This window comes from Drosophila navojoa, chromosome 5 (genome assembly GCF_054131105.1).
Source record: "Drosophila navojoa isolate 15081-1374.11 chromosome 5, UAZ_NAV_1.0, whole genome shotgun sequence".
Classification (NCBI taxonomy): Eukaryota; Metazoa; Arthropoda; class Insecta; order Diptera; family Drosophilidae; genus Drosophila; species Drosophila navojoa.
In genome coordinates, this window is record NC_142893.1 from 9,475,002 (window position 1) to 9,495,333 (window position 20,332).

At 41.6% G+C, this 20,332-nt stretch overlaps 2 protein-coding genes across 3 annotated transcripts; both read right to left on the minus strand.

Annotated features, from left to right (window-relative positions):
* Window positions 1-93: 93 nt before the first annotated feature.
* On the minus strand, window positions 94-17,982 carry Sik3 (Salt-inducible kinase 3). Of its 2 annotated transcripts, XM_089260852.1 has the most exons (11): window positions 17,793-17,982; window positions 7,254-7,589; window positions 6,932-7,187; window positions 6,232-6,863; window positions 5,891-6,170; window positions 5,567-5,816; window positions 5,285-5,493; window positions 3,846-4,163; window positions 3,553-3,708; window positions 2,239-3,425; window positions 94-2,167 (listed from the first exon to the last, which is right to left on the minus strand). In XM_089260852.1, exons 1-11 carry the CDS (start codon window positions 17,955-17,957, stop codon window positions 1,340-1,342), a joined length of 4,617 nt encoding a protein of 1,538 aa, XP_089116978.1. In that variant the 5' UTR covers window positions 17,958-17,982; the 3' UTR covers window positions 94-1,339. The 2 variants fall into 2 exon arrangements, with proteins under 2 accessions (XP_089116978.1, XP_017960836.1); XM_018105347.3 differs by lacking the exon at window positions 3,846-4,163.
* LOC108654210 (uncharacterized) lies at window positions 11,818-13,020 on the minus strand. The gene has a single exon (XM_018105354.3). The coding sequence runs from the start codon at window positions 12,559-12,561 to the stop codon at window positions 11,893-11,895; it is 669 nt and encodes a 222-aa protein (XP_017960843.1). The 5' UTR covers window positions 12,562-13,020; the 3' UTR covers window positions 11,818-11,892.
* Window positions 17,983-20,332: the final 2,350 nt, after the last annotated feature.

Below are 20,332 nucleotides of genomic sequence, written 5' to 3' on the forward strand. Positions count from 1 at the left end.
GATGGCGCAACAAGTGTAAAGTGCGCGCGTTTTCAAATCAGATGTTTAAAGCTTTAAAACCAATTAAAGTTAAATAAATTGTACATTTAGTAATTTATTGTTTGGAGAGTTGGTAATTTATTTAAGATAAAGTTGAATTAATTATTATGTAATCATATGTATAGCTAAGTTCTTGTTTATTTGTTGGATTTCTTGTATTTTGTTTTCTGAACTAAATAGTTAATTATATTTAAAATCACAGCAGTCTTTTAATAATAGATTTCTCAATTTGTGTTTAATTCAATTTGAACGCATATCGAAGGCGCCATTACTAACCATTTAACAAACGAACAAAGTTTTACTAAATACATAAACTTCTAAAATGTTACGGAATCAAAGAGGCTTACACATATAATGCTTACGAATATCGGAGCAAAAACTGCATTCTAACTACAGAAATTACCTTTTATCATCTCATTATCATTTATATAGTAAAGTGGTTTGTTTGAAATTGAAATTGTGCAGAATCGTTAGCGCTATACACATTTGCCATATTGGATTGCACAGAATTGAAAATTAGATGTATATATATATATTAGCCTTAACTATTTGCTACAATACGTTACATATTTAATTATTTAAATGTATATACCACTAGAACGTCAGAAAATGTATGAAAAATTTAGCTACTGGAATGCATTTAAATCGTTTTCTTTTGAGTTATTCCAAAAAATATTAAATTATATATATATATAGCTCAAGTTGGAAATAAAAACCTGCCTGCTTGGCTATATGTATGTGTGTGTGTATATGTATAGTTGGTTATTTTAGGCCTAACGTGCATTATCATATATCGTATATACAGCTAAAATCGGAGCTATAAAAATTCGAAAAAATGCATAATTAATTTATCTAAATAGTTAACATTATTATGCAAATTGATAATTAAAAATTTTGATTAAAGTTACAAAGTTATTTGAGGAACAGATCTAATAAACATAATCGTCAACAATTTCCAATAACAATAACAAAATTAATAAAAACTGAACAAGGACACATTTTTGTTGATCTATCATTTTCTCGTTTCTCGATTGCTTATAGTAGTGTATTTGTTCTTCTCTTCTGATGGACACGCACACACACACAGATGCAGAAACCAGTTACACATGGACATTTAGTTACACTTTACACATTTAATTATGCACTCTTCTATGTACAAATCGGCTTGAATCACAGCTACGCAGAGTTAATAGGCAAGGCGAGTCAATTACGTTTGGTTTCTCTAAACTACAGGACACACAGAGATACAGATACAGAGATACACACACACACACACATAGAGACACACATTCGCTTAGCCTTAGCCCGCCACCTGTTGCATGGTTATGGTACTAATCAGCTGCTGGCATATTTTACCATACTCGAACTGATCGCCCGAGATGCGTCGCAGTTTGATGCCCTTGGCAGCGCCATGATGATCCCGACTCCGGCCCTCGCACACCTGCAGCTCGATCTGCAGCCCGCCAGAGTACTCCAGGCTCAGATTCGTGGTCGGCTCGGCATAGCCGGCCGTGTGTGAGGCAGGCGCATTGCTGTTGCTGGCGCTGTGGTTAGCGCTGCTGCTGCTGCTGCTGCTGTTGGCTGTGGCATGCGGCGTCGCATCGCTGGAGGCATTCGAGGCGCTGCTGTGCCGCGACTCCGCGCCGCTGTCCTCTGAGCTAATGCTGCCCTTGTGCAGCACAAATCCCTTGGGCGGCATCGTCGAGTCAATTGTCTGCTTGACCATCTCGAGAATGCGTGTGGAGTCCAGATTGGAGCACTCGTGTGGCAGCGGCACTTCGTAGCACATCTCATCGGACATGCGACGCGAATCGCACATGGAGTCGGGCGTCAGATGGCCACACTCCGTGTGATCGCCCATTTCGGAATGTGAGTCCGATTTGAAGCCCGAACTGGCCGAGGGCTCCTGGCAGGACGGTGACAGATTATTCGAGTCGTTGCTCAGCGAATCATCGGAGAAGCCCAGCGACTTGTCGCTGCCACGCCTATGCGCCTCCGCCTGTGCCGAGCTCTGGGCAGCATGGCCAGCATGACTCGAGCCAACCGGCTCACAGTCCAGGCTCGCCTTGCGTCCAATGCCGCGCGTTATGGATGGCATATCGCTACTGGGCTCGGTGATGATGAGACCCTGTGGTGGGTAAGAATTTAAGGTTTAGTTTCAGGAATCCACACTCATCGGCGTTAAGTATCGAATCTCACCTGCAGCGACATTATCGGCGTGTGCGGCTCCAGTGAATCCTCGCTATCCCTGCTGTTGTCCGAGGAGAGCGCGACGAGCGTAATCTCACTGCCTTGGACATCCGTTAGGCATATCTGTGGCGTTATGCCGCCCGTGCAGCCCGCATAGGGCGTGCCCGTGCTGATGGTATGGCACATCTGGCCATTGCCGTTCTCCTCCTGGATGATGCACAGATTGGGCGATGCCGGCGGCGTCGGCACCACGCGCACCGGCTGTGCGGGCGACAGATTCAACGGCTTCAGATCATAGTACGCTGCTGCGGGCATAAACCAGTTCGATGGCCCGGCATAGTCGGCCGCCTGATCCATGTTGCAGACGTCCATGGACAAGTCGAGCGGTTGCTGGGCAGCGCCTTCGCTGGCCGCCGAGGTGCCGCGCGTGATGGAGCCACCGCCCGTGCTCAGGCCCGAGATGCCTTTGGTGATCTGATGCAGCGGAGAAGTGGACGCAGCGGCCGCATTCACATTCACACAGGGATTGAATGGGCCCGTGCCGGGCAGATACGGATTCGGATTGGGTGAGCAGCTACCGCTGAATCCGCTGCCGCTGTTGCTATTGCTAAGGCTATTGGCCATGCCCTGGCTGTAGACGGGCGACTGGCAGCCGCTGCTGCTGTTCGAATTGCTGGCGCCCAGATTGATGCTGCTGAACTGACCCACCAGCTGCTGCTGCTGCTGCTGCTGCTGTGGCTGTGGCTGCAAGGGCAGCGTTAGCGACAGCGCTGCACCACCCAGGGCCGGCGGCGCCGTCGTCTGATACTGATAGCCGCAGATGGGCTGGCCGAACATCTGCTTGGCGGACGTGAGCGAGGCATTGGGGCCGTGCGGCAGCGTCAGCGGCGACACACTGTAGCTGTGCATGGGCTGCGGCTGGTGGTGCAGATGCGACTGATCCAGGTAGCCACCGCTAACGGCTGCACCACTCGCCGCATGCGCAGCCAGGCCGAGCTGTGGCGCCAAATCGATGGGCACCACATTCGATGAGATTATCTTCTTGGCAATATCAAAGCTGACCCGCTGCTCCTTCACCAGACGATCCAAGGCGGGCATCAGATTCTTAATGGCCTCCGGCGGCACTTCGATGTCGTGACCGTGACCGCGACGCAGCGCCAGCTGCAAATTTGTGGGTTTGCCATGTATGGGCGAGCCTGCCAAAAATAGAATGAGCAATGAGAGACCGTTGCAGAAAGTAAGAGAGAGAGAGAGGGAGAGAGGGGGCAATTCCTTCTCCTTGTGTTTGTTCCTAACGAGCTCTGGTTGGGGTTTTTAGCTTACCTGGCAGACTGATCGAATTTTCTAAAAGCGGCGGACTGGGTGCAACCAAAAAATTTCTCTGTGCGATACCTTTTTGCAGGGATTGGCATTCCTGCAGCGGCCCCTGGAACTGCGAGCGTGAACCCTCCGAGGCGCGACGCACGGGACTGTAGCGTCCTACAATTTGAGAGCGAGAGAGCAAATACAAAAGAAAAGAGAGGAAGAGAGATGGAAATTGAATTAGTAACAACTCCAAATGGAACTTTCATGGAGCTTCGTTTGCCGAGCAGCCTTCATAGAGCTCGACCACTTACCACCCTCCTGCACAGTGGGCAGCTTACAGTGGGCGGCGCGATAGGCGCGTCGATTGTTCGCCGCCGTTGTGGGCGCCACGACGAGCGGCACTGAGCTGCTGCCACCGCCACCGCCGCCAGCACCACCAACGCCGCCGCCAACACCAACACCACCGCCGCCGCCCCCCGCTATGCTCAATGGCAATGAATGCGGCGCACCGGAGCCAGCCATGGCCAGGCCCAGGCCAGGCGGGGATTGGCTGAGCGATTTGAGTGTGGGCGGCAAATAGTCGCGATTCATGCGAGATTCAACTTCGCGTATGAGCTCGGGGCAGATGACTGAGGTGAGATGGGAGCGGGTGAGCGTAGGTGCGTGTGCGAGGGGTGGGAGGAGGATTTTAAGCGTGCAGCAGCAGCAGCAGCAGCGGCAGTTGATTGATCGTTTGTTGTTGTTGTTGTTGTTAGGCAAGTTGTTGTTGTTGTTGTTGCAGTTGTTGTGCAGCAGGCATTGGCAGTTTTTTTTTTTTTTATTTATTTTTAGCGATTTACACACAAGCCAATTAACCAAAATATATCCGAAAAATCATAAAACGAAATACAAAAGAGGAAAAAAAGAATTTAAGAAATAAAAATATATAAAAATTAAATAAAATATTATTTATTAAATTAAAGAAATTATTTGCGAAATTTAAGCTATTAGAAAGCATATATGTATATGAAAAAAACTTAAGGCAAACTAAATTAAGGGCGTGGCTCAAGCGAGGCAGCTTTGGATTTTGAGTAAACCCGTTAAGCCAAGGCTTATATGATTTACTTTATTCATTTTTATAGGGCACGTTTTGATGAATTTATTTATATATTTTGCTTAATAGTTGATTCCAAATAAACTACAAATTGCAACAAAAAATTTCCTATATTTTGTTAAAAGTCCTACTAAATATTTTAATAATTCTATTTTAATTATTCCCTTTATTTCATCACTATTAATTTATTATTATTTTGTTGACAATTTCAAGTTGATAAATTTATTATTATTACTTTAACGTTATTTATTCCTCTTAGGCAATTTAAACTTTTCTAAATTATTTGTTTTACTTTCTTTTATATTGTTAAACTATTATCTTAGAAATATAAAAAATTTCCTTCATTTTTGTAGCTTGTTTGAATATTTCCCTTGTTGATTGATTATACTTTCTTTGCGAATAGTTTCTTCTTATTCTTTCTTCCTATTTCTGACATTTTTTTGTTGCTTTTGGACATTTGAAACTCTTTATAAAAGGACAACAACCTTGGGTAAAGATCTTAAACAGTTTGATTTATAGCCTCATGAGGTCTACACCACATTTATATGCTTAACTAAGCTATTAACTAACCCCTAAACAACCCGAAGAGTACAGAGAATAATAATATATGTATAATCCTATTATATATATATATATATATTTGTATATAAATCCTACCTGGCGGTCGTTCCGTAACGGTCAGCAGACCCGTGCGTCGCGTGCGCATATTACCGCCGCCCGCCCCGTTGCCGGTGGGCGTTGGCGGCTGTGCACCCGGCTGGCCCACTTGCATGTGCGCCATGCATTCGCCCGGACTGTGGCTGACGGACAGATCCTCGGTGCAGCCGACGGTATGGCGCTTGACACAGCCACGCTTTTGCATGTATCTATAGAGAGATAGAGAGAGAGTTGGAGTTAGCTGAGTTCAGTTTGAAGCATGATCAAAGATTCGAGCTTTGCCTTTGTATCTCCTCGCTGCACTCCTCGCCGCTGTTCTCCGGACAGCAGTGCAGCTGACCCGCCGCCTGCTCACCGAGCGGCGAGAGCTCCGTCGTGCCCGGCCCTGCATTCATATTGGCATTGATGTAATAGCCCGTGGTGTCCATTTGCTGTGGAGTTGCGGCCACGCCGCTGTTGCCCGCCGCAATGCCGGCCGGATAGTAAATATGTAGATTGGCGCCACCATCCGAGGCGCGTCGTCCAAACGAACCTGATCAGAGAGAGAGAGAGAGAATAGCAGAGATTAATAATCTATTTAAATACTATTCAGACGTCAAGGCTTACTGGCACCCATCACCACGGGCGGCTTGAGCAGATGCTGATCCTTGATGGTCAAGTTGTGCAGCGGCTGATTCTGCAGCATGGGCAGATTAGTCGGGTAGTAGAGCGTCGCCTGGCCCGTCTCGTTGCACTGCGGCGCACACTTGAAGTCAATGGGCGGCATTTGGGGATTGGCCAGCGCCTGCTCGTGGGCCACGTCGCCGGGTCCGACCGTGTGGCGACGTGTATTGGCGCCCGCAACGCCGCCCGCCGTGGCGCTCAAGTGCTGCGAATTGACAGGTGGCTGCGGAAAAGAGAAAACCGTTAGAGATTGGCAACTCTCACAATTGTTATGCGAGTCTCACCTCATTGGCACGCGCCAGACACTCCAGCTCAAAGTCGCCGAACTTCTCCAGATCGACGCCGACGTCGGCACACCAGCCAAAGCCCAGCGCCGTATTGGACGCGTTCACATTGCTGCTCAGCGGACTGAGCCGGTCGAGAGATTCCTGTTTAACGGGCTCCGAGCGATCCACAACGCCCGTGGTGATGCTTGTCTTGCGGGATCTGGAGTAGGCAAGGTTCGCATGATGCTGCAGTCTTTGGTTTTCGCGTCGCCTCTGCAGCAGCTTATCCTGCAGCAGATTGTATATGGCATAGATGTTATCGAATCGCTGCTCGTGCACCGACTGGGCAATCATGTCGGCCGTCAGGCCCGGCAGCTGCAGCATGTGCGTCATGACCACTGCATCCAGCTGTGGTGGCGCCGCAGCCTCCGTGCCATCCCCACCGGCAAGCGATGTCGTTGAGCTGCCCAAAGAGCTGGACTGCATTGGCGGGCCAGCCGTGCCAAAGGGCAGCGCATTCCCGTCCAGACGCTCCTCCTGCTGCAGCTCCGCCTGCCAGTCGCTCAGCCAGCGATGTTTGATGATCTGTTTGATGGTGTAACGACGATCCGGTTCGACGACGAGCATATTTCGAATCAGGTGCTCACAATCTGTGGAGGCAGACAGACAATTAGCGATTGGCTCTGATTATATATTGGCTATAGCTTCTTCGACTCACCCTGCGACATGAAGAAGGGTATGCGGAATTTGCCCTGCACCACACGGCTTTTCAGCTCCAATATGGTCGTGCCATCGAAGGGCAGGGCGCCGCAGACGAGAGCATAGAGCACTACGCCCAAACTCCAGATGTCCGACTTGGGTCCGTCGTACTCCAGACCCTGAAACACCTCGGGCGCCGCATACGGCGGTGAGCCGCACCACGTGCGCAGCAAACTGCCCGCCTCATAGTGGTTGCTAAAGCCAAAGTCAGCCAGCTGTAAGGGTTTAGAAGATGCATTAGAAATCATCCAAGGTCACATAGTTCAAGTGCTGGTACCCACCTTTATATTCATGTCCTTGTCGAGCAGCACGTTCTCGGCCTTGAGATCCCGATGCACCACGCCACGCAAATGACAATAGTGCACCGCCGAGATGAGCTGTGTGAAGACACGCGCCGCCTCCGGCTCCTTCATCCGTCCATTGGCCACCAGATGGTCGAAGATCTCGCCATTGGGCGCATATTCGGTAACCAGATAGATCATCGACTGTGATTCCATCACCTCGTAGAGGCGTGTTATGTGCGGATGACGCAGCGATTTCAGTATCGATATCTCGCGAAACGTCTTGCTCAGGTATTCCTCGTTGAGGCATGTCTTATCGATGATCTTGATGGCCACCTGGAATTTCGAGAGTGTAGGAAACAAAGCAGATCACATCAGTCAAAGCTACAGCAATAATTCGGATATGAATGCAAAATAAAATATTTTATATGCGATGTTGTTTCTTATTTTTTTATTTTTTTTTTTTTTTTGGGCTTGGTACCACAAGGTGAACGAACCGAGCTGAAAAGGAGAATGCGACGATTGACAAACAAGAGCGAACCGAGAGACAGCAAGAAATTCCATCTGTGTGTGGGCTGCTGCTGACAAAATCTTGCTCTCCCAGTAACCAGAGCAAGTGACAGCAAGTCACAACATGACGACTATTCAATACTCTTTCAGGGTATTTGTACTTAATTTTTTAATAATTGATGAGATAAAATTCATTTATGATACATGTAACTTTATGTTAAATCATTTAATCATTTTGTTTTTAATTTGTATAAATTCTTGTATATAGAGCATATATATATGATATAAATAAAAATAATTTAAATTTAAATTATTTTAATATGATAGCTAGCGTCAAATCTATTAAATTTAATTTATTTTTATATTTTTATTAATAAATAAATAAATTATTAATAATAAATATAATAAATACTGAATATAATAAATAAATAAATACTAAATATAATAAATAAATAAATACTAATAATAAATAATTACTATTAAAAAAGAAATAATTTAAATTTAAATTATTTTAATTTGATAGCTAGCGTCAAATCTATTAAATTTAAATTATTTTAATATTTTTATTAATAAATAAATTAATTATAAATACTAAATATAATAAATAAATAAATACTAAATATAATGAATAAATAAATACTAATAATAAATAATTACTATTAAAAAAGAAATAATTTAAAATCTATTAAATTTAAATTATTTGTATATTTTTATTATTAGATAAATTAATTATTAAAATTAAATATAATAAATAAATAAATACCAAATATGATAAATAAATAAATACCAAATATGATAAATAAATAAATATTAATAATAAATAATTATTATCAAATAAAAATAATTTAAATTTAAATTATTTTAATATGAAAGCTAGCGTCAAATCTATTAAATTTAAATTCTTTTTATTTATAATTAAATTATTATTATTATTTTTTTTTACAATAAATTTTATTCTATTTTATTAAAATATTTTATTATTTTCTTAAGATCAAAATTCCACAAAATTAAATATAAATCAATTAAGTTTAAATACGTATGTATAACATAAATTTCATTGTATTAGGAAATTTCAAAGTATGCCAAAAATAAATGTATGCTAAAATAATATTTAACCACAAAAATATATGACTTAATACTTTAAAAATTTAAAGTATAGATAAAGAAACCAACCATAAATATAGACCAAAATTAAAAATATATATGTATTAATTATGCTGCACCCTCTTTATAAACTCTACAAAATGTCTGATATCACCATCATACCCTACGTAAGAGTATATCAAGAAAAAAGAGGCAAGAGATAAACGTGTCTCGGCTGGGATAGCACGGTCGCATTTGTTGCTGGGGGTCAGGTGGTAGGTGGCGCACTGTCTGCAGCCACACTGGCAGCAACAACAACAACAAATACAACAACAACAACAGCAAACACGACGACGACGACAACGACAACGCCAAAGATGGCGCGAGTGTTAAATTCTGTGTGGTTGTAGTAAGAGAGGTGCTGCCATGCTGATTATCATTATGATCATTATCATTATGATGATGACAAGGGGCGCAGCGGCAGCAGCGTATGGTTTAAGGTAGACAGCAGAAGCAGAGTCATAATGAAAAAATAAAATTAAAAAAAAAAAAACATTCTTTACACAAGAGTTTAGACAACGCGTTGTCCGTTTATTTGCTTTTGTATTTCTGCCAAGCATTTCAATAATTATTTAACAAAAAACTGAAATAATTAACAATCAAGCGTATGGTAGAGTGAGTGAGAGTATACGATAGAGTGAGCAATAAACCACAGAGAAAGAAAGAGAGAGAGAGAGAGAGAGAGAGAGGGAGAGAGAGAGTGGGAGAGCAAGCGAGGTACATGATCACTTGCTCTTATAGCAACAACAACATCATCATGATGAGCCGCACACCGGTTTTCCAATTTGTTGTTGTTGTTGCTGCTGTTGCCGCCGCTGCCTCAACATTTAAACAAATTGAGTTTTGTGGCCGTTTTGCTATTAAGCCTTAAGCAGAGCCTTCTGCCGCGTGCAATAATTGAATATAAATAAATAAAAATAAAACAATAAAAAATACAAAAAGCGTTTACAACAGCATCTATAATTTATTCCACATGGCGTATGCGTAATATATTAATGCATACGCCTCTAGACACTGTCTACTCTCACTCTAATCAATTCTTTGTCGATAATCAATAAGTAAATGTAGTATATTTAATTCAAATCAAAGATTTTGTTGCTGCTGCTGTCTGCCTTAGCCACTGCAACACTTGGCGTATGCGTAATATTTTCCGCAATGTCATATGCCAAGCTGCGAAGCGCGTGAAGCAACTGTTTGCTAATCACATTTGCCACGTAATTGATGTACTAAATAAATATAGTTAAATGTTATTTTTTTTCTATTTCTGAATAGTTAGATGGATAGAGAGAAGAGCAGATAGATGATAAAAGATATATGATGTAAGAAAATATAAATATGTAAGATAAATAAATAGATAGTTAGGAATAATATAGGAATATCCCGAATAGCATTCATTGCATTGCTCAATAATATGCCAAATTCTGTACTTGGGCAACATTGATGGAAAGATCTATTTTTGATTGATAGACAATGCCATAGGCTACACAAGACAGGCACACACAGCTCTACTATAGAAACATGTATATAAACATGGCAAACTATCAGCACATTCATTCACAATTAAAAGGTCAAGTCAATTAAAAGTTTTGGATTAATAAAATATGTTATTTTAGAGTGGGTCGCTAGGCCCATTCTCTAGATAGACTGCAAATGATGTACCACACAATAATTGCATTGGGACAATTGTTTTGTCAGCTGCTGATGGGCACACAAGGCGAAATTTTTGTGCCGTTGCCGTTGCGAAATGCCATTGCCACGTGCCGTTCTGACCTTTTGCCGCGAATGCGATGAACCTTAAGAACAAACGCTACTAAATGAGACATTCAAAATAAGCGCAACAGCAACAACAACAGTAACAACAACAGCAGCAACAACAGCCACAATGTCACATTTGGATATCCTTCGCTTGGCATAGCACAAAATAAAGAAGGGAAAATATTATATAGCCAAGGCAAACACAAGGCAGAAAGGTTCGCTCCTTGGCGCACATATTGATTTACAGGCTGGAGGACTACAACAACAACAACAGCAACAGCAGCAGCAACAACAACAGTAACAAAAGCGAATGCTAAATGCTATTACAAAATGTAAATTCCTTTTGATTGCCAAAGCTGTGACTCATTTGAGTCGTTCACGGTTCACAATTTAGCATTTGAATTAACTTAAAAGCTGAAACATAAATTTACATTTGAGGCGTTCTCTCGCTTGAATTGCATTTGCAAAATGGAAGAAGATTTACAATGTGGCAATGGGCTCCATCAAAAGGGCAATCAGCTTGAGCTTTAGCAAGAGTCAAGCAGCTCAGTTCATACGTGAATCTGCTCAAAAGTGAACTAGTTCCTTCAATTGTGATCAACTGATAAGATAATGATTGAGACAACTGAGCAACAGAGATTAATGGAGCTAGTTCAGATTAATCAGGAAGCATATATTGAATGTGAACTAGTTCAAAAGTGAACTTCAATTGTTATCGGATGATAAGATAATGATTGAGACAACTGAGCAACAGAGATTAATGGAGCTAGTTCAAATGAATCAGGCGGCATATATTGAAAGTGAACTAGTTCAAAAGTGAACTTCAATTGTTATCGGGTGATATGATAATGGTTGGGGCATATGAGCAACAGAGCTTAATGGAGCTAGTTCAAATGAATCAGGGAGCATATATTGAAAGTGAACTAGTTCAAAAGTGAACTTCAATTGTTATCGGATGATAAGATAATGGTTGGGGCATATGAGCAACAGAGCTTAATGGAGCTAGTTCAAATGAATCAGGGAGCATATATTGAAAGTGAACTAGTTCATATGAATCTACGAGCACTTTTATTTAGAACTAGTAGAGTTGTATTTACTGAACAATAATGAATATACTACATATTGGGTTATGTAATTGAACTAGTTCATATGAACATTTGATTCAAAATCAAGTCAAACTTCTTTTTATTTACATTGTGTATAATTATATAAAAGTTATTCTCATCAATTCTCAAATGCTGTCCTTCCACACGAAATCGTTCTCCCGCTCCATTTTCGCGTACTCCTCCCGCAGCATCTCCAGCTCCTTGGCATTCTGGGCACTCAATCGCTCCAGCTGGCCATTGAGCGCCACGATGCGCTCTCGCACCACATTCACCGTGTACAGACTGAGCCGCTCCGGCTGGAAGACATCCTCCTTCAGTGTGTTCATGTAATGCCACATCTCCTGCAGCTGGCCACGTTTCTCGGCATGATGCTTGCGCAGCTTCTCGTCCATTTCCAGCTTGAGTCGATCAATGTCATTGATGAGGCCAGCGACTTTATTGCCGCTCGAAGGCCGGCGACTGCCGGGCTTTTTATCCTTGCCGCCATTGCCATTATCCTTGGCGGCGACACCCGCCTCCTGGCCGTCGTGGTCGTCGTTGTCGTTGTCGTTCGCCTCATTCGTCTCAGGGTCGTTGTCATCGAGAAAATTGTTGGCATTCAGCTTGACTTGATTGCATTCGAGATACTTTTGCTGCGCCTTCAGACGCATCAGTTCGCACAACAGGCTGGTGGGCGTGGTCGTTGGCTTCTTTTTGGCACGCAGCGGCTTAACGGGCGCTCTCTGCTTCTGGCACGGCGGCGTGGCACTTGCCCCCTCCTCCTCCATATCGGGTTCCATGCGCTTCGCCGACATGTGACCTGCTGGCTGCCTCAAAATGTTGCACAATGCACAGGCGAGTCCTTGCAACTGGTATTGTTATTGTTGCTATTGTTGTTGTTGTTGCTGTTTACACGCGGTAATCAAACGTGTGTTGCCAGCCCAACCACCCCGCCACGCTACACCTGGCTGTGTGTTTAATCAATAGCTGAAACACGCCCACTTTTTCTCTGCTCCGCTGCGGCGGCTGCTGCAATTGATGCTGCCTCACTAGCTCTCTCTCTCTCTTTCTCTTTTGCACTCTTTCACTTGCGCTCTCATTTAACCCTAGCGCGTCGCGTTTTTATGCCAAGGGTCGCTAAACTTTATGTGGGTTAACATAGGCTTTACTTTAAACAATTTCCCCCAAACGCTGGAGAAAATCGATTCATACAAATTCTCATAACTCTGGCCTACTTAATGTAAGGGCAAGTGACAGTAGCTATATAGAAATATATATATATATATATATTCACATATATGTATGTATGTGCAGACAATAAAATGGGTATTTAATGCGTAGAGCAGAGCTTTGACATTTAATCAAGCGAAAGGCGATAAATCATTTATAGAAAGTGTTGAAATAATTGAGGTTTGCTTGGTTAAATTGAGAGTGAGAGATAAAGAGTTAGAGAGAGAGAGAGAGTGAGGGAGAGTGAGAGTGAGAGCGTGAAGGATTGGGACTTTAGAGAGAGATAGGCATAGGCAGGAAGAGAGAGGGAGTGAGACCTTATAGAGTGGGAGAAAGAGAGCCCTCAGGGAGTGAGAGAGAGGTGGAAATAAAGAACCTAGATAGAGAACCTAGAGAGGTGCAAATAGGGAACCCAGACAGTAAGCGAGTGTGAGAGAGAGAGAGAGTGGCAATGAGGTATAGGGACCCTCGAGAGAGTGAGCGAGAGAGCGAGATTATCAGGTAGCTGTGCACGTGATTGATTCGCAAATTGTTGCGTTGTTTACGTAGCATTGTTGTTGCTGTTGTTGTTGTTGTTGTTAATTTACGACTGGAAGCGTATTTTGATAACGCGCCTGTTATCATATGAATGCGAATGTTTATCGAATGTGTGTGTAAGTGTGAGTGTGTTGTATAGGTGTGAGTGTGTGTGTCAGCCGCAAGTTGCAGACGCAAAGCAAATTGAAGCGCGAATCAACAATAAATTAGATAGCTAAACATGATAGCTAAACCAAATGAGTACCCTATGAACGTGATAAAAGGGAAATGCCCAACTAAATGTCAGCTTGTCAAGAGAAATATAAGAGAGAGCTAATTGAGAGAGCGAGAGAGAGTTTTCACAAGTCAATTCAAATTCATATGTTATATAAATAAATAATAACTATTCTAGTATATACTAAATTCTGTCTACGATTTAATCGACTTTCAACACATTCTTATCCCAGTTTTATTTACAGGGTATTTCGTCTGCTGCTTTACGATGGCGATAGCAAATATAAAAGACAACGCAAGAAAAAAAACCCCAGACAGACGCAAAAAAATGAAGAAGGCAACGAAAAAAAACAACAACAAAAGCTGCGAAATAGTTAATGAAAAAGTAAATAAAAATTGTTAAACGATTTGGGCAGCCATGCGACTGAGTCGTAAAGCCATATATATGTACATATATACCAATACATATACATACATATATATTATATATATTTATATACCAACACATATATAGATATATGTACATATGTATGTTGTTTCTATATATACATACATATTTCAGCGCAGATCTGCGAGTGGTCAGCAACAAGTTTGAGATCTCGATGCCGTGGCCAGACAGCGTGAGCTCAAGTTAAATATTTGGCCATAGCGAATGATCAATCAAAGTTGCCTCAGTGCGCAACGGGAGCGCGATTATTATTATTATAAAAAAAAAATAATAATATTACTGAGTTCGTGGGTTCGCAAATAATAAAAGACGAAAGAAAATAAATGCCAAATGAGACTAGTAAAAGCGTTCCAGTCGGCTACAACTGATTGCAATATACTCATTGAACATTGAGAGAGATAGAGACAGAGCGAGCAAGAGAGAGTGAGAGAGAAATGCGGCATATACAGCTCTACTCATTCGCCTTGCTTCATAAACAAAAATTCTTACAGTTTTACACAATAAATCCCCAATATATTGAATATCTAATTTCTAAAAAAAAATTACACAAAACCTACAAACTCTTTTAATTTCAATAAAAAAAAATTAAAAATCAAAAACCAATCGAAATTTTCCAGCAGCAAATCTAGTTCTAGCCTGGCACAATTGGAGCGTTAATCAGCCAAATGCCTCGATTCTTGCACGCGCCATAAATTCAATTAAAATTTCACCATGTTCAATCAGTATCAATCAATCAATCAATTAATCAGCCAAGGCACAAGGTAAGCCAATTAAAAATAAAAAAGGGCGTGACAACGATTTGCATTTCGTTGGCCCAGAAGCCCTAAATATTAAGTCAAAGTACAATATATTTTGGAATAATACGAGGTAAAGAGGGAAGCGCATATAAAATATTCATATTAATAAAGGGCTTAATTAAATTGATATCTTGCTCTATAATTGATAAAGCTGTTCAACTTTTCAGTGCAAGCAAAAGTTTCTAATTTGTTTTAGTTTTTAATTACGACTTTTATAGCAGGGGATTTTCGGTTTATTTACAAAAGTTCTTAAAGAGTGACAACAGATTAAATAGCCCTTCACTGAATATTTCGCTCTTTACTATGAAATTTATATTATATTATATTTATCTTATTTATATCTTCAAGGTAAATCCAATATCATTTTGTACATTGATATATTATGAATATATGAATTGAGCTTTACAAACTCAAATTCTTATCTGGATGTTGTTTACACACCATGTACTAGAATGTCCCTGCATATGAGGTATACAAAGGCCCCATTGATAAAAGCAATAATTATTAGCAAAATGCGCTTAGCCGATAAGCTAAAGCTATGGCCAATGAGAATAATAATAATTATAATAATAATAATAATATTGACCGCAATGATAATATGGCCAAAGTCATGTACTTATACATTGCAATTCTCTCTCTCACACACACACACACACGCGTGGGTCTTCGCGTCTATTGCGAATGTTAAGTAAGATAAGTAAGTGTGAGTGGACCTTGAAATTGACAAACAGCTGTATATGCCCCTCTCTGTCCAGCACTCGCCCTAACTCTTTCCCCCCCGTTATCAGTTTATTGGAAAACAACAAATAACGAACTGTAAAAGCAAACAGAATGAAACGAAAACAAATGAAAATGGAAATCAAGTGAAATTAATAAAATATGCGCGTCATATGTAAATTGTTTTTTGCATTTTATTTGTATGTATTTATTTTCCCCCTTTTCTTCTTCATCCAAGTCCAGTCGCCATTTTGAATTACAGGCACGTGCTTTTTATTCTGTTGTGGGATGAATCTCTACACTTTTGTGTGGAGACTCAGCACACAACATAGTCTGTTGACAGTTATCTTCTGCTTCTGCTGCTGCTTTGTCTTCTTCTTCTGCCGCTGCTGTCGATTCTATTCTCTATTATTCGCATTCGTTGTCAATTATGCATAAAACGAGGCATTTTTCTGTTTGGCCTACAAATTTGCACTCATTGTTGTGATAAACTATTAAAGAGCATTCGACTATTGTTGTTGTTATAGTTGTTACAGTTGCTCCAATTGTTGCTGTTGTTGTTGTTGTTGTTGTTGTTGTTGTCGCAGTTGCAGTCGAAATTATCAGCGTTCGCATATAGTTAACAGCCACTGTGACAGCTGTGTGCGCTTTGTTGTTTCACTCAATACAAACATACAAATGCACATATACATATCTAGCTCTCTCTCTCTCTCTCTCTCTGCTCGCCCTAAGCCCACAGCCCACAGCGCGCTGCAGCGCCCCGTTAACCAGCTGAAGGTGACTCATTATCACTTCTAGCTGCAGCAGCTGTAAAATGCATTCGGAATTTATAAAGAATGTTGAGAAACTGTCGCTCAGCTGATAGAGCGCAAGTGGTAAGGGCCATGCACTTGGACGACTAGCAATATACCCTGTAAATTATATTTGTATATAGCATATGAATATTATTATTCGTATACATATTTCAATATTAAGTTCAATTCGACATGACTTCCTAATACCCTGTATATAATATTTTTAGCTCTATGTAGAGTCATGGTATATTTCGATTTTTAAATATACCCTTTGAAAGCAGCATGCTCTAGGGTACTTCAAAGGCCAGCGAAATGTGTGTTTCAAGCACATTTACGAACAGGTGCGAGTGTCCGCACAACCGATTACGCCGTATACTAATTAAATACAGTATCCCAGTCACTTTAGAGATGCATTTAAGAGATAACTTTTTACGGAAATTATTCACGAAAATATTTGTAAATGCAAATTACATTTGAGAGCAGGAAAGAACAAAAATCAACAAGATGATCTTAAACAGAACGAAACAAAGCTTAATTGCTTCCGCAAACAGAGACAGAGGTAGGGAGACCAAAGAGGATAGAGAGAGAAAGGGATAACAATGACAATAACAGGTGTGTGCGTGTGTGTCTGTGTGTGAGTGTAGACAGGGCTCCATCGTGTCTTCCCCGTTAGAGATAGACGACAAAGAGCGAGGGAGGTAAGGTAAGACAGAGCGGGACAGACATGAAGTTAAATGCGTTTCAATTAGCATCATCTGATCTGAGAGTTAAGACCGACCGAGCAGCGACGTCGGTTGCTCTCAGGCCAATTGTATGCAAAAACATAAAGCAAACAAATATCGTTGAGAATAGAGAGAGAGAGGTGGGCGAGAGGGATGGCAAATCGAAGTAACACAACTGGCCGATCAGCCAATACAAATATGTTGTGTAAATAGGTTGGGTAAACAGTTAGGTATACTATGCGCACATATTTACGCGGCAATAAACAAAACAACAAAAGAATTATAATAACTAAGATCAATTTGATTAAGCCAAATGCGCAGCCTAACGGCAGGAATTGAGAAAGCAAAACGAAATGCGTGAGTGCAATCGATATATGAATCGATACACTATATATGACAATCGATGATTATTCATAATCTACATATATAATAATTTTTTTTTTTTTTCTTAATAAAGTTCCGTATTCCAGATATATGTAGTGTTAAATCGGATTATAGTAGACTTCATATGGACCAAGATCTTCGCCAATATTTCCTTTTACCTTTAATTACATTAAGCCTTGAATATAGTCTGGAAGCATAACTCACCTTTGTCTTGGTCACAATGTTTGTGGCCAGCTTAACAACGGCAAAGTTTCCCTTTCCTATCGTTTTCTCCAGCTCGTAGTAGCCGACGCGTAAAAGTTTATCCACAGATATTTTGCTCGTCGATGGCACTTTGTAATTTTGTGGCGTTGATGTGGAGGCGGCCATTGCACTTTGTTGTTGTTGTTGTTGTTGCTGCTGTTGCTGTTGGTTTTGGTAATTGGCTAAAGTCGCGTTGCCTGCACCGCCTCCCTCCCACTCGTTGTTGTTGTTGTTGCTTTAGTTGCTGTTGTTGTGAACGCAGGAAGTTCACTTAAGCTGCATTTTCTTTTGTTTGCCGAGCTTGAATTCATTTGCCATACAAAGCCGCTGCTGCTGCACACATACACGCATTCACTCACACACACATACACTCACACACACACACGCGTGCACGCACACACCGAGGAACAGCAGCAGCGTAAAATTTTAATTCGATTCGTAGCTTTCAAATTGAATTGTTGCAATTATTTGCGCGTTGCATTCGCTGTGTCAAAGGTCAACGGCAGCTGCTTCGATGCAGTTGTTGTTGCAGTTGTTGTTGTTCTCGCTGTTGTCGCTGTGGCATCTGCTCCCGACTGGGCCATTGGACACGGCCACGTGGCCAAAATGCAACGAGCACGTGAGGCGTCTCCGATTTGATTTGACTTGTGGCACGTTGGCTGCTCGAAACGCTGTTGTTGTTTGTTATTTGTTGATATTTGTTGTTGCTTTTGTTGATACTCTTGTTTTCTTGTTGAGCTGTTTTCTCTTTTCACATTTTTAGCCTTGTTGTCGCCGTGCTGCGTTCGCAAACATTATACAAAAACATAAAAAGCAATTAAAAGTAAATCACATTTGATATTTGGCCTTCGTTTGCTGCTGGTTTTGATCACTTTTGCTGTTTTAGTTACTGTTGCTAGTGGGCGTGGCCAGCCAACAGCTGTTGTCTCTTTGATCTAAGCCAAACAGAAAACCTACACACCACAACACCTAGGCAACAACTTATGGTGGACAGTGTAATAAACCAGTGTCTGCCTCGCTCTCCTCGCTCCTTCTCACTCTCGCACCTTACACTGTGCTTCCTCCTCCTACCGGCTGTCGCCTACTACACGAGCATTGCAAGCTACAACAGAACAGCTACCTCTTTCCCTCTCTCTCTCTCACACACTTCACTCTATGTTCACTCTCTCGCCGTAAGCTGATCTCGCCTGTCCAAGCTGTTGCTTCTTCTTGCTCTCCTTCTTCTCATCGTGCTTCTCCTCCTCCTTCAGCTAGCTGTCGCCTGCTACATAAGCTGCGTGCATTGCGGACCACGACACAACTTAATGGGTTAATGTACAGCATCAAGGTCGCGTGGCCAGACACACACACACGCACACACAAACAAACAAACACTCACACACACACGCACACACTGTTTGAGTGCGCGAGCGAGATGGCGCGCGTGGCCCAAGTCAAGTGGCGAATGTTTGCTGGAGCAAGCGTTCAAGTCAACAAATTCTTTATTGAAATCAATTTAAGGCAGCAACAGCGCGAAATAGTTGTGGACAGAAGAAGCGCGACGCAGCGCAAGTACACACACACATATAAACACATACACACGCACGCAATTCTGCGGCCAATTGAAGCGCGAGCTGCAAAGAATTGAGTTGTAAAAGGCTTAGAAAAATTTGTAATGAGCTACAATTTGCTCAGGCAGTAAGTGGAGCTATGATTTATAAAAAGTTGCATAAATAAACTCTGGAGTATTTTAGAGACAATCAATTTCTCATAAAAAAGAATTTTTATACAAAAAATAAATTTCCATAAAAGTTCATTTGCTTTAAATTTAAATGAACACAAAATCCAAGCCATTCTTTGCTCAAACACAAAAGCTGGCTGCTGTGAGCCTCGCCAAGCGCATAGAAGAAGACCTTCCATTTAATATTCAAATTACCTACGCACTTTCAAATGCCCCATTGTGTTTGCTTTATAGAGTATAACAGTACACACACACATGCAGACATTTTATATGTATGTATGCATGACGTATAAATTTTGTAAACAATTTGTTGGTGCGAAAGAGCAACGGCAGCTGGTGTGGCCAGCCAACAATGCAAAAAACGATTTTTAAGTGGTTTTTCTCAGCCATTTAATTTGCACATTTTCACGTTTCTTGCAAATGTTTTGAAGCGACGGCGAAGCGAATCGAATCAAATTATTAAATACCAATTGAAAATGATGTTTTGTTTGTTTATTAAACGAATAAGAAAAGACACAAAACAGTTCCAAATGGTCGCAGCAGCAGCGATTAGATGGTGGAGAGGGAATCGCTCTTGAATCTTAGCGAAAAACACAAACACACACACACTGAAAGTCAATGTATAAAAATCAACAGACTGCGACTGCAACGGCAACTGCGACGACGACAAATGTTTCAAATAAATGGATGTGAATGCAGTGACGCCGTTGACCTGTGCCTGGAAGCGCCGCATCAAAGCTGAATGAACTTCCAAAATGGAAGCAGCATTTGAAGCTGGAGC